Raw genomic sequence first — 14304 nt, 5'->3', positions numbered from 1 at the left:
TTGATTAGGTCATTTAGCGAGTGACCATGTTGGTTAGGTATTTTAGCGAGTGGCCATGTTGGTTAGGTCATTTAGCGAGTGGCCATGTTGATTAGGTCATTTAGCGAGTGGCCATGTTGGTTAGGTCATTTAGCGAGTGGCCATGTTGGTTAGGTCATTTAGCGAGTGGCCATGTTGGTTAGGTCATTTAGCGAGTGGCCATGTTGGTTAGGTCATTTAGCGAGTGGCCATGTTGATTAGGTCATTTAGCGAGTGACCATGTTGGTTAGGTATTTTAGCGAGTGGCCATGTTGGTTAGGTCATTTAGCGAGTGGCCATGTTGATTAGGTCATTTAGCGAGTGGCCATGTTGGTTAGGTCATTTAGCGAGTGGCCATGTTGGTTAGCTCATTTAGCGAGTGACCATGTTGGTTAGCTCATTTAGCGAGTGGCCATGTTGGTTAGCTCATTTAGCGAGTGGCCATGTTGGTTAGGTCATTTAACTGGCGATTCCTCCCTCCCAGGATCCGAGGTCCCATTCCCACCTCCACCACCAGAGGTCGCGGGGGACGTCCCCCAGCAACTCGGTGCGGGAAGGTCGTTCCCCGAAACGTTGCCTATAGTACGCGTTGTTCTTTTTTTTAAGAGTCATGGGTTGTTGACGAGTGTCGATGTCGTTAAAACTTAGTTCGTGCCAACCCGCTTGCCCCAATCATCTGCGCAGCCAATGCACGTGCATTGCAAGCCCGAGCCAATGCGTTTTGGAGTTCCTACACAGTCGTGTTCTCCCATGACGATCTCCGTCGTTGATGTCACTTGAAGTGTCACGGTGACCTCTCTACCGCCACACGCTGCGCAAGCAAAAGGGGCGATCGATATCACAGGGACTCCTCTACTTACGGACATTCGACTTACGAACAAAGCTGTCCGTATGTCCAGTTGCAGCTGTTCATGACGCTATTGCCTGGTACGAGTTGATTCATGAATAGAAGAAGAGAGCAATTGTGCAGACTGCTCTTGGTAAATTTTCAAGAGAGTAGAGAGAAAACACGAGCACCAGAGGGAATTAGCATCGATATCTACAGAACGTGAAGAACTAGTGGCATCTACATCTACAGAACGTGAAGAACCAGTGGCATCTACATTTACAGAACGTGAAGAACCAGTGACATCTACATCTGCAGAACGTGAAGAACCAGTGGCATCTACATCTGTAGAACGTGAAGAACCAGTGGCATCTACATCTGTAGAACGTGAAGAACCAGTGGCATCTACATCTGCAAAACGTAAAGAACCAGTGGCATCTACATCTGCAGAACGTGAAGAACCAGTGGCATCTACATCTGTAGAACGTGAAGAACCAGTGGCATCTACATCTGTAGAACGTGAAGAACCAGTGACATCTACATCTGCAAAACGTGAAGAACCAGTGGCATCTACACCTGCAAAACGTGAAGAACCAGTGGCATCTACACCTGCAAAACGTGAAGAACCAGTGGTATCTGACCGCTGATGAGACGCCGAATGCCGAAGCTTGTCCCGCCGCGTTGCTTGTGTTGAATCAGCGCTGCTGATGAGAGGCACCCTGAGATGGTTGTGCGGCTGATGGGATGATGGTGAGGAGGAGGAGGAGGGGTAAGAACCCACGCTCGACAGGGTACATGTGGAGGCTGTCGTCTGCCCAGTTTTGTTCCATGCAGGGCAGCGGCTGCAGTTGCCCGTTTGTCCACGAGAGGGCATCACGTGACTTGTGTAGAACCTCGTGTGCACATCCACTGCAACCCTACAGCACTAAGGGGCCGTCCATAAATGACGTCACGCACCTGGGGGGGGTCAGATGTGTGACGAGGGGGGTTTGAGAAATGTGACGCACATCAAAATGCGCAACTTTAAATAAATACAGACAACACGTTCTACTTAATTAAATAGACTTGTGAATAAATGTCTTCTCCTACAACATCAGAGCAGCGCCACATTAAATACGCACTACAATGACAATAGTTTAAAGCGATTTGAAGCGTGTTTTATTTTTTTTGGGTGGGGGGCAGAGCTTTGTGACGTCATATTTGAAGGGGGTCTGACTTTTTGTGACGCCGTGTGACTAGAGGGGGGGGGGGGTCAAAAATCGTCCAAAATCGCGTGACGTTATTTATGGACGGCCCCTAACCCTAAACCCTCAACCCTATTAACCCTAAACCCACAACCAGAAGGTAACCCTTATCCTGAACCCTAACCTCTAACCCTACAACATCATAATCACGGTCCGTGGGCAGCTGTCCACTGCACATGTCGCCATTGTTTACTGTTCCATGTTCCTCTCTGTCTTGCGCCAATCTCCACAAACAGTTGCCACGTCTTTCTGGCCCCACCTCCTTTAGTGTGGCCGCTGATGTAGATGCAGCAGCAGCAGCCGCTGATGTAGATGCAGCAGCAGCAGTTGCGACTCACATTCAGGTGGTCAGGCCAGCAGATAACTGCGTCAGGAGCAGCGATCGGGGGTCGTGGTGGATCATCGATGTGACACTTTTGTATTTTATTTCTCATGATTTTTGTGACGTCGTTGACCCTGATCCCTCGTGCAAAAGAGACTCTACCCCGGTTGGTATCTCGAGTTGTCGCTTCCTTGAAGCAATTCGACTTGAAACGCAGCATTTGCAATCTTTGCTGTCTAAGAAGTTTGAGCCAGAGTGTGGTGCTCACTCTCAGCCTGTTTTTAAGATATTCAAACACCGCGTATATACCGTCTGCATTAACCACACAAACTCGTGGCAAAGCATGCAAACAAACACGCCATGATAATAATACAGGGTGTTTCAAAAAGATGGACCCGATTTGAAATCGCCATATCTCTGAAATTGGGTCCAGCCTTTTGAAACACCCTGTAGATGCATTGTCCTTGAAACTGATTGGCCGACACCAGAGACGACAGCCTTCTTTGTGGCCTAGTCTCACCACCAGTGTTAGACCAGAGAACAACGCTAATAGGCGAACAGCACAAAGACAATGCAAGTGTAATGACAGGGTGCCATCTGTTGGCCAGGAGGGATAATCACGGGTATGGGTGCGTGAGATAATAACCAACTATAAGGAGGGCGTAGCTGGGCTAAAGGTTAAAGGCGAGGTCAGTCGGGAAGCTCTGGGAACCTGCTCGAAGGTTCTAGAAGGGGTTGCGGCCGGAGGCTCTGCCTGGCCACGCCGAGGAGTATATAAGGGGGGACGGGACCGGAAGTTTGGGGCTGTCGTGGGGTCCGGGTCCTGGCTGCCGTCGTTGTCTTCGCCGCCATCTCTTCTTCATCGTCCGGCCGCGTGGCCGATCCGCTGTACGACTCCCATCATCGTCGTCGCTATATTAGTCAGCCAGCTATATAGTTAGACGCTGACGATGGGGCTGTTGGTTAGGTTATTTAGCGAGTTGCCATGTTGGTTAGGTCGTGTCTTGGAAGACGCTCACTACACAAGTTTCACAACACTTATAGCTCGGGTCGAGCTGTTATATATTTGGCACCTTTTTGCCAGTGTCCAAGATGCTGAAAAAATAAGAATAGGTTTTACTCATGTGCATGCAGGCATCAACTTGTGAACTCCCGACTTACAAATACCCGACTTAGGAATCCCCAACTTACGAACGATTGGTTTACGAACACCCGACGTCTGAACCAGCTTCCGTGAAAAAAAAGAAATTTGGCATCAGCTTAAGACGCGAACTCTCGCTTGCAAATTGAACCGCGGCACTATTTTGTCCAGCTGAGCGCTCCTCCGCGAGATGTAACAAGTCAGCCTCGTGCTGGGAGTGAGTGTTTGTGTGTGTATGGGGGGGGGGGGCATTAAAATATTCAGCAGATTACTGTGTTTCCAGCTTATGAACTCCATATTGTGTCCATTGACTCCTTTGCTTACGAATGAGTTAGGTTGCAGAGGTCTGTTCGTAAGTCGATTTGTTTGTAAGTCAAAATTTACTCCTGTCGATTCCAAACATGTTGTACGGCGTGTACACTAAACACGGGGAATGGTTTTCAAAGTTGTATAATTTCTGCAGATGTAGATGTCACTGGTTCTTCATGTTCTATAGATGTAGATGCCACTGGTTCTTCACGTTCTGCAGATGTAGATGCCATTGGTTCTTCACGTTCTGCAGATGTAGATGCCATTGGTTCTTCACGTTCTGCAGATGTAGATGCCACTGGTTTTTTATGTTCTGTAGATGTAGATGTCACTGGTTCTTCACGTTCTGCAGATGCAGATGCCACTGGTTCTTCATGTTCTGCAGATGTAGATGCCACTGGTTCTTCACGTTTTGCAGATTTAGATGTCACTGGTTCTTCACGTTCTGCAGATGTAGATGCCACTGGTTCTTCACGTTCTACAGATGTAGATGCCACCACCGCCATCTATTGCGCGGCGGTTGAACTTACGACTCTCGCTCCGAACAGGCAACTGGACATTGGGACCAGGTTTGTTCGTATCTCTGAAAGTTCGCACTCTGTACACACAGTTCACTGCCAGGGGAAAGCAACCCGGCTGCTAACAGCAGGGGGCACGCGCGCGCTGCGCTCTGGGAAGCGCAAAACGCCGACCCCGCGTGGCACCGTCCGTACCAACAGAGCAGAGGTCGCAACCGGGTACCCGATACCCGTACCCTACCTGAAACCCGGCTATCCGTACCCGGCCGGGTACGGGTACCCGTTTGCGACCCTGGTGCGGCCGGGTACGGGTAGGCCGTGAGTCACTGGTGAGTAACTTTTTGTCACTCATTTCCCAACGTCTTGTCTCTTCTCACAATTCAAGTTCCTAGAATCAACCCACCCGCGCCTGCAACATGGCTTCATCCCAGAGGTCGCAATCAGGTACCCAAAACCCATACCCTCCCGTACCCGGCCGGGTACGGGTAGGGTACGGGTACGGCCGGGTACGGGTACGGGTAAGGAATCAAAACCCGTTTGCGACCTCTGCAACAGAGGCCGGGGCGATGGGAGGGAGGTGTGGGGGGGGGGACTTTGCTGGAGCAGCGCAGACTTCGTCTCTCCCACGGCGGACGCCGTCTCACGGCACGGCAAGTGGGGTGGTGGCTGCTGCTGCCGCTGCTGGGGGCAACTGCAAGTGAGCGAGCGGTGTTTTTGGGTTACATCGCGTTATTTATAAATGTGTCGTAACCCTCCACCACCCGACACGGCCAATCAGTAAAAAAGTGACAAAAGACAAATAGTTCACTGCTTTAGCCCCCACACCGGTGTGTTGAAGCGTGAAACCACAACATTTACAATTTTGTCTTTTGTCAACGTGACACTTTTTTACTGATTGGCCGTGTCGGGTGGTGGAGGGTTACGGCACATTTATAAATAACGCGATCTAAACCCAAAAACGTTGATTCTGAATAATATTGGTCGCGAAAGCATGCTACGTGTTAAACTGAGCGAGCGCGTGTTTTAAGAATCAGACTCAGTTTTCAGTTTGAGTTTCATTCATTAGGTATAACCCTGTGAGCCACGCGGCTCTTGACTCGGGTGCAACCGCAACAAAACAAAAACATGAACAAGAAAACATCTTAAAGTGACCACGCGCAGCAGAAAAGAATCCTGGAAAAAAAACCGGCAAAGTCTTCCAGAAAAAAACACCGCATTTCGACGCTGTGCGCAAAAATCCCAGCGGGATGCAAGTCGAACGATAACAACCGTAAGACAATGTAGTCCAAATGTTAATTGATGGTGCGGCAGGAGGAGGTATCCGCTGAGCGGTGAAGCTCCCTTTTTCACCGCCGTCAAGTCGGGGGCACGCGCGTAATGATCGTCGCAACGACAAAGAGTTACACGACAAAAAGTAAAACTCGATAGGGGTTTAGTTAGTGGGGGGGGGAGGCAATGCCTGGGAGCGCACAGCGCGGCACGCGACTGCACACGTGGTAGCTGAGGAAGAGAGCGAGGAGAGCGGATGGGATGTCCACGGCGAAACTCTGCGATGGCGAAGGAGGAGAATTTCGTGGCGGAGCGGGGGAGGAAGTCTCCATCGCTGCGCGGAGCCACGCGGCACGGGCTCAGAGGCGTGCGCAGAGACTCATGGCTCCCCTCTCACTTCACTCCACATTAACACTCTCACTCCACTCTCATTCCACATTAACCCTCTCACTCCACTCTCCCACTCACTCCACCCTCTCACTCCACTCCCCCCCTCACTCCACATTAACCCCCTCACTCCACATTAACCCCCTTACTCCACATTAACCCCCTCACTCCACTCCCCCCTCACTCCACATTAACACTCTCACTCCACTCCCCCCCTCACTCCACATTCACCCCCTCACTCCACTCTCGCTCCACATTAACCCCCTCACTCTACTCTCCCCCTCACTCCACTCTCCCCCTCACTCCACATTAACCCTCTCACTCCACTCTCCCTCTCACTCCACTCTCCCTCTCACTCCACTCTCCCACTCACTCCACATTAACCCTCTCACTCCACTCTCCCTCTCACTCCACTCTCCCTCTCACTCCACATTAATGTAGAGTGGGAGGGAGAGTGGAGTGAGTGAGTTAATGTGGAGTGAGTGAGAGGATTAATGTGGAGTGAGGGGAGAGTGGAGTGAGAGGGTTAATGTGGAGTGAGAGGGAGAGTGGAGTGAGGGAGTTAATGTGGAGTGAGGGGGAGAGTGGAGTGAGAGGGTTAATGTGAAGTGAGGGGGAGAGTGAAGTGAGGGGAGAGTGGTGTGAGAGGGTTAATGTGGAGTGAGAGGGTTAACCCTCTCACTCCACTCTCCCTCTCACTCCACATTAACTCCCTCACTCCACTCTCACTCCACTCTCCCACTCACTCCACATTAACTCCCTCACTCCACTCTCCCCCTCACTCCACATTAACCCTCTCACTCCACATTAACCCTCTCACTCCACTCTCCCTCTCACTCCACTCTCCCCCTCACTCCACATTAACCCTCTCACTCCACATTAACCCTCTCACTCCACTCTCCCCTCACTCCACATTAACCCTCTCACTCCACTCTCCCTCCCACTCCACATTAACCCTCTCACTCCACATTAACCCTCTCACTCCACTCTCCCTCTCACTCCACTCTCCCTCTCACTCCACATTAACCCCCTCACTCCACTCTCCCCCTCACTCCACATTAACCCTCTCACTCCACATTAACCCTCTCACTCCACTCTCCCCTCACTCCACATTAACCCTCTCACTCCACTCTCCCTCCCACTCCACATTAACCCTCTCACTCCACATTAACCCTCTCACTCCACTCTCCCTCTCACTCCACTCTCCCCCTCACTCCACATTAACCCTCTCACACCACATTAACCCTCTCACTCCACTCTCTCTCTCACTCCACCCTCTCTCTCCCCCCCTCACTCCACATTAACCCTCTCACTCCACTCTCCCCTCACTCCACATTAACCCTCTCACTTCACATTAACCCCCTCACTCCACTCTCCCTCTCACTCCACATTAACCCTCTCACTCCACATTTACCCTCTCACTCCACATTAACCCTCTCACTCCACCCAGTCTTTCCCCCCCCCCCTCACTCCACATTTACCCTCTCCCGCTCTCCCTCTCACGTCATTTAGACTCTCCCCTCACTTCACATTAACCCCTCCCGCTCCCCCTCCTCACTCCGCCTTAATTCTCTCGCTCTCACTTCACTTTGACTCTCTCACTCTCACTCGAAGTGTTTTGCTCTTCCCTCTCAACGAACTAAGACTCTCTCCTTCACTGAAACTCTCCTCCGGCCAGGGTCTGACCACGTTACACCGACTCCAGACCGCACAGGTACGATCCAACAACCACCACAACTACCACCGCTACAACTGCCACAACCACAACAACAACGAGCAGCACAATCACGACCACAACCAACGCGATCAAAACCTCAACAATCACGATATTTCTACCACGTGTCCTTCACTCTACCCTGTGTCCTAGACTCGTGTCCTAGACTCTACCACGTGACTCCACCCCGTGTCCGTGACTCTACCACGTGACCTAGACTCTACCCTGAGTCCTACACTCTAACCTGTTCTAAACTCTACCCCGTGTTTTAAACTCTACCCCGTGTTTTAATCTCTACCCCGTGATCTAGACTCTACCCTGTGTTCTAAACTCTACCCCGTGTTTTAATCTCTACCCCGTGATCTAGACTCTACCCTGTGTTCTAAACTCTACCCCGTGTTTTAAACTCTACCCCGTGATCTAGACTCTACCCCGTGTTCTAAACTCTACCCCGTGTTTTCAACTCTACCCCGTGATCTAGACTCTACCCTGTGCTCATCACGGCGTCGATCGCGATGGGCCCAATCTCCGCTTTGGCCCTCCTCGCCCTCAGCGCCGCGCTGCCCCAGGACCCCGCGACCCCGGGCTGCCACCTTTACCGTGAGTCGCCACCACCGGGTGGAGCCGCCGCTGGGTGGAGGCTCCCGCGGGAGGGGGTAGCTGGGTGGGGGGAGGAGCCCGCAGAGCCCCGTCTAGGAACTCGTCTAGCGGGCAAGGCGCTGAGAAGTGGCTCAGAGAATCGACGACTCCTTACACTGCAGTGTGGGCTAGGCAACATCCGACTGTGGGCTCGCACGCCTGTCCCTCCCGACTCACTTTTAACTTAAATAGCTACGGGCTGTTTTTTTAACCCCATATACAATATGAATGATTAGCCTATAACTCTACTATATGTATATTATTATTCTACATATGTAGTGTCGTCTGTGCGTGTGGGTGTCGTGCATCGCACACACTGCCAGCCGGAGACGAGGTGGTCGCAGCAGGCACCCCTCTGCCCTCTTCATTCGTTGCTGTTGTTGCCGAGCTCACGCCACCACTCGGGACCCCCCCCCCCCTCTCTCTCTCTGACACACGACCCCGCTGCCGCGTGCCGAGCCCCAGACAAGACCCTGTCCGCGTTGCACCGACGGCTTCGACCGCGCGATGATCGGGTGAAGGCGGCAGCGGCAACGACGACGATGGCGTCTACGAGACGGGTCCACTCCCAGAACCGGCAGCCAGGAGCTCTCGCTCTCCGCTGCTTTTATTCCCCTCGGCGCGGCTTGGCTCCGCCCTAGCCGCGCCTCCCTTCTCGAACCCTCTAGAGGGTTCCAGCCTCCCTTCTCGAACCCTCTAGAGGGTTCCAGCCTCTCTTCTCGAACCCTCTAGAGGGTTCCAGCCTCCCTTCCCGAACCCTCTAGAGGGTTCCAGCCTCTCTTCTCGAACCCTCTAGAGGGTTCCAGCTTCCCTTCTCGAACCCTCTAGAGGGTTCCAGGGGCTTCCACACGAGGTCTATTGTGACCCTTGCCCCAGTTCCTCCACCCTGCCGGCACACACACACACACCGCGTGTACGCTCAGCGGCGTGTGCGCTAAGTGCCCACCTGCAGTTGCTGCTGCTGTCCAGCAGTCAGCGCTATGTCACTACACACATATATTATTAGTATACAACAATATGTAGGCTATAACTACATATTATTGTATGCTCTATATATAAGATACCACTGGTGGGCCTCACTCCTTTCTCCCGACTCACTTTTAACTGAAATAGCTACGCGATGTTTTTAACCCCGTATATAACAATAATAATATGTGAAGCTATAACTCTACTGTATATATTATTTTGGTTTGCTGCACCGTGTATTGGGGTTTAGAGCAAGACAGTCTGACAATGAAAGTGTTAATACGATAAAAGATGTAAAGGAAACGATGCTCACAATCTAGTTGTCGTGCGTCTTGCTTGCATGGCGGGCCCCATCGGTCTAGGGTTTCTTCAAAAAGGGGTTGTGGATCTCCCAACGTCATTGCTGCTCTCTTGACGCGATAGCCAAATGCGTCAATGGGGTCTTGCTCCACGGTAGAGCGCAGGCGATTTTTAATGAATGTTGAATTTAAGTTGATATTTGTTTACCTGTTGTCTCTGGGGGACCTCATTGTGGCCGACTGGACCCCTATCGGTCGCATCACGCTTGGAGTGAAGGGGGCGGGGAAGGAATCCCTGGACATCACTCAGAGAAGCAACGAGATGCCCCCACCTCCCTCCCCTCCCTCCCCCCCTCCCCGGAGTCAGGCTGCAGCCCAGCCCTGGCACGCTGGGGGCGCTGGCGGTGTTACCGGGTCGGGGCCAAGGAGATGGAGGTGCACCAATGGATTCTTGAAAATGTGCACGTGGGGAGATTTTGAGTTGTCACTCTCCCCCCAATACGTATGCGGCGTGGGTTTTGCCTTCCGCGAGAAAGCAAAATCCTCGCGGTGGTAATTTTCCAAACCTCCCTGTGGAGCGGGGCCCTGCTGAAATGTTTTGTTGATAATTCCAAGACTCTGTGAGGCTTCCCCAGGCTAATAGGCGCTCTGTGAGTATTGCAAAATTCACGGAGCACTATTTCTTAAAATCTTCTTCCTGGGTAATACCGCTTGTTGGAAAGTGTACAGCGGTTGTCCTATGGATAAACTCGACCCCACCATAGGAATGTGGAATGTCCACGCCCTGCCTCGGGGCTGTAAACGGGACGATGTGCACCGCTCATTCGAGCTGGAACGTGACTTCGACTCAATTATTTGTCAGTCACGAGGATTGATTGACCAAACTTCACCACGCTGGTCAGTGCGGGTTGGTGAATTACCCCGTTGTATGTTAACCTACCCAGTGGCAATGAGACAAATCGCACTGTGAGCCAGGTGCCAGCTGTGAGCTATGGGAGTCTGGGGGTCTATGTGAGTCTCTAGGCTGATGCAAGCTGCCCCGTGGGCTATGGGAGTCTGGGGGTCTATGTGAGTCTCTGGACTGGTGGCAGCTGTGAGCTATGGGAGTCTGGAGGTCTATGTGAGTCTCTAGGCTGGTGTCAGCTGTGAGCTATGGGAGTCTGGGGGTCTATGTGAGTCTCTGGACTGGTAGCAGCTGTGAGCTATGGGAGTCTGGGGGTCTATGTGAGTCTGGGCTGGTGACTGCTGTGAGTTATGGGAGTCTGGGGGTCTATGCGAGTCTCTGGGCTGGTGCCTGCTGTGAGCTATGGGAGTCTGGAGGTCTATGTGAGTTTTTGGACTGGTGGCTGCTGTGAGCTATGGGAGTCTGGAGGTCTATGTGAGTCTCTGGGCTGGTGCTTGCTGTGAGCTATGGGAGTCTGGGGGTCTATGTGAGTCTCTGGACTGGTGCCTGCTGTGAGCTATGGGAGTCTGGGGGTCTATGTGAGTCTCTGGACTGGTGCCTGCTGTGAGCTATGGGAGTCTGGGGGTCTATGTGAGTCTCTGGGCTGGTGGCAGCTGTGGGCTATGGGATTCTGGGGGTCTATGCGAGTCTCTGGACTGGTGCCTGCTGTGAGCTATGGGAATCTGGGGGTCTATGTGAGTCTCTGGGCTGGTGGCTGCTGTGAGCTATGGGAGTCTGGGGGTCTATGTGAGTCTCTGGGCTGGTGGCAGCTGTGAGCTATGGGAGTCTGGGGGTCTATGTGAGTCTCTGGGCTGGTGCCTGCTGTGAGCTATGGGAGTCTGGGGTCTATGCGAGTCTCTGGGCTGGTGGCAGCTGTGAGCTATGGGAGTCTGGGGGTCTATGTGAGTCTCTGGGCTGGTGGCAGCTGTGAGGTATGGGAGTCTGGGGGCCTATGTGAGTCTCTGGGCTGGTGACAGCTGTGAGCTATGGGAGTCTGGGGGTCTATGTGAGTCTCTGGGCTGGTGGCAGCTGTGAGGTATGGGAGTCTGGGGGTCTATGTGAGTCTCTGGGCTGGTGGCAGCTGTGAGCTGTGGGAGGCTGGGGGTCTATGTGAGTCTCTGGGCTGGTGGCAGCTGCCCCGTTTGATTTACCCCCCTTCCCCCCCCGCAGCGTTCGAAGTGGCGGTGGCGGTGGTGGCGCGTGGCGGCCGCTGGAGCTGCCCGGCGCGTCTGAGCGCCTGCGTGGGCTTCTGCGAGTCGAGCGCCTTCCCCTCGCGCTTCTCGGTGCTGCGCGCCTCCGGCTACCGGCACAACGTCACCTCGGTGGCGCAGTGCTGCACCGTGAGCCGCCTCGAGAAGGTAGCGGAGGGGGGGGGGGCACCACCGGCACCTCGCGGCTCCGCGGGCCACGCGACGGCTCGCGCCGCTCGTAACCGCGTGCCACGTACCACGTGCCATGTACCACGTGCCCCCGTACCACGTGGCCTCACACTACGTGCCCACACACCACGTGCCCACACACCACGTACCACGTGCCCATGTACCACGTGGCCTCACACCACATACCACGTACCACGTGCCCATGTACCACGTGGCCAAGTCCGGTTGGCTTGGCAGAAGACGAGAACACGTCCATAATCGAGTGGTCTGTTTCGCGATTGTTTGGGTTTAGATCGCCTCGATGTGAATGAGTCTTTTGTAAAAAAGAAAATATGAATTCGTGGTTTAACGACGCATTTATATTTACACGATCTAACCCAAATTAAAAACTGCTGTTGTGGATTATATTGGTCGCGACAGCCCTACGACCACTGTCACTGCATGTGAAACTGACAAACTGACGATAACACAGTAGGTGATGATGATGATAATGGTGATGATGATGATAATGGTGATGATGATAATGATGGTGATGATAATGATGGTGATGATGGTGGTGATGATGATGATGGTGATAATGACGGTGATGATGGTGGTGATGATGGTGATGATGATGTGGTGTGTATGTGATGGTGTGTACGTGATGGTGTGTGTGTGATGTGTGTATGTGATGGTGTATGTGTGATGGTGTATGTGTGATGGTGTGTGTGTGATGGTGTGTGTGATGGTGTGTGTGTGATGGTGTATGTGTGTGATGGTGTGTGAGTGATGTGTGTGTGTGATGGTGTGTGTGTGATGGTGTGTATGTGATGGTGTGTGTGTGATGGTGTGTGTGTGATGGTGTGTGTGATGGTGTGTGTGATGGTGGGTGTGATGGTGTGTGTGATGGGGTGTGTGATGGTGTGTGTGTGATGGTGTGTGTGATGGTGTGTGTGTTATGGTGTGTGTGTGATGGTGTGTGTGTGATGGTGCTACTCTAGGTGCGGGTGCCGTGTGGTGATGACGGGGACTGGGTGGAGGCGTTCACGGCCCGGAGCTGCCAGTGCGACACGTGCCGCCTCTCGCGCTACTGAGCAGCCCGCATCACCTCCTCCTCCACCTCCTCCTCCTCCAACACCTCCTCCTCCAACACCTCCTCCTCCACCTCCTCCACCTCCTCCTCCAACACCTCCTCCTCCACCACCTCCTCCGCAAAATCGCCCACACAGTCACACACAAAGACCACAGCAACCATCTTGATTTGAAACAGCAACACTCACCCACTCACTCACTCACCCACCCACTCACTCACTCACCCACCCACTCACCCACTCACCACACTGCAGCTTTCAATAACACTCACCCACTCACTCACTCATCCACTCACTCACCCACTCACCACACTGCAACTCACAACGACACTCACTCACTCACCCACTCACCACACTGCAGCTCTCAATAACACTCACTTACCCACTGATCAACTCACTCGTCCACTCACTCATCCACTCAACACACTGCAGGTCACAACGACGCTCACCCACTCACCCACTCACTCACCCACTCACTCACCCACTCACTCATCCACTCACCACACTGCAGGTTACAACGATACTCACACAATCACCCACTCACCACACTACAACTCATAACGACACTCACTCACCCACTCACCACACTGCAGCTCACAAGGACACTCACTCATCCACTCACTCATCCACTCACCACACTACAACTCACAACGGCACTCACTCACTCACCCACTCACCAGACTGCAGCTCTCAATAACACTCACTCACCCACTAATCTACTCACTCACCAACTCACCACACTGCAGCTCACAAGGACACTCACTCATCCACTCACTCATCCACTCACCACACTGCAACTCACAACGACATTCACTCACTCACCCACTCATCCACTCACTCACAGCACGGTACACGAGGTGGTGGGTGGCCAGAACCACGGCCGGCCGTCTTTGTCTCCTTATTGGCGATGTTTACACAACGCACCAGGTACTCATTTGAGGCTGAGTCGACCTAGGGGAGGCCCAGGACCGATTCAGATAATCGTCACCGGTGTTGGCCGTGAGTGGGAATCGAACTCGGGTCGCTAACCGCTACACTAGCGCTTGTGGGGAGCGGTGGTGCAGCGGTTAGCGCTACCCTGTGCTACGAACCCAGCTACCCGAGTTCGATTCCTGTTCACGGCCAACACCGGTGACAATTATCTGAACCGATCCTGGGCCTTCCCTCGGTCGACTCAGCATCAAATGACTACTTGGTGCGGTGTGTAAACATCGCCACTAGGGAGACAAAGGTGGCTGGGCGTGGTGTCGGCCACCCACC

The 14304-nt window shown here is 53.0% G+C and overlaps 1 protein-coding gene across 1 annotated transcript; it reads left to right on the top strand.

Annotated features, from left to right (window-relative positions):
* Nucleotides 1-7629: 7629 nt before the first annotated feature.
* Nucleotides 7630-14141, top strand: LOC133356361 (glycoprotein hormone alpha-2-like). The gene is made up of 4 exons (XM_061573839.1): nt 7630-7748; nt 8230-8348; nt 11766-11953; nt 12955-14141. The coding sequence occupies exons 2-4, from the start codon at nt 8264-8266 to the stop codon at nt 13045-13047; spliced, it is 366 nt and encodes a 121-aa protein (XP_061429823.1). The 5' UTR covers nt 7630-7748; nt 8230-8263; the 3' UTR covers nt 13048-14141.
* Nucleotides 14142-14304: the final 163 nt, after the last annotated feature.

The sequence above is a fragment of the Lethenteron reissneri genome, chromosome 53, assembly GCF_015708825.2.
Source record: "Lethenteron reissneri isolate LAM-NWPU_2019-01 chromosome 53, ASM1570882v1, whole genome shotgun sequence".
Lineage (NCBI taxonomy): Eukaryota > Metazoa > Chordata > Hyperoartia > Petromyzontiformes > Petromyzontidae > Lethenteron > Lethenteron reissneri.
This window is presented reverse-complemented; position numbering and strand designations above follow the sequence as displayed.

What these genes read in the sequence shown, in the direction of transcription:
- LOC133356361 (XM_061573839.1), top strand. Translation starts at nt 8,264, where the DNA reads ATGGGCCCAATCTCCGCTTTGGCCCTCCTCGCCCTCAGCGCCGCGCTG. An exon ending in CCCGGGCTGCCACCTTTACC is followed by an intron (nt 8,349 to 11,765) that starts GTGAGTCGCCAC and finishes CCCCCCCCGCAG; the next exon opens with CGTTCGAAGTGGCGGTGGCG. An exon ending in CCGTGAGCCGCCTCGAGAAG is followed by an intron (nt 11,954 to 12,954) that starts GTAGCGGAGGGG and finishes GTGCTACTCTAG; the next exon opens with GTGCGGGTGCCGTGTGGTGA.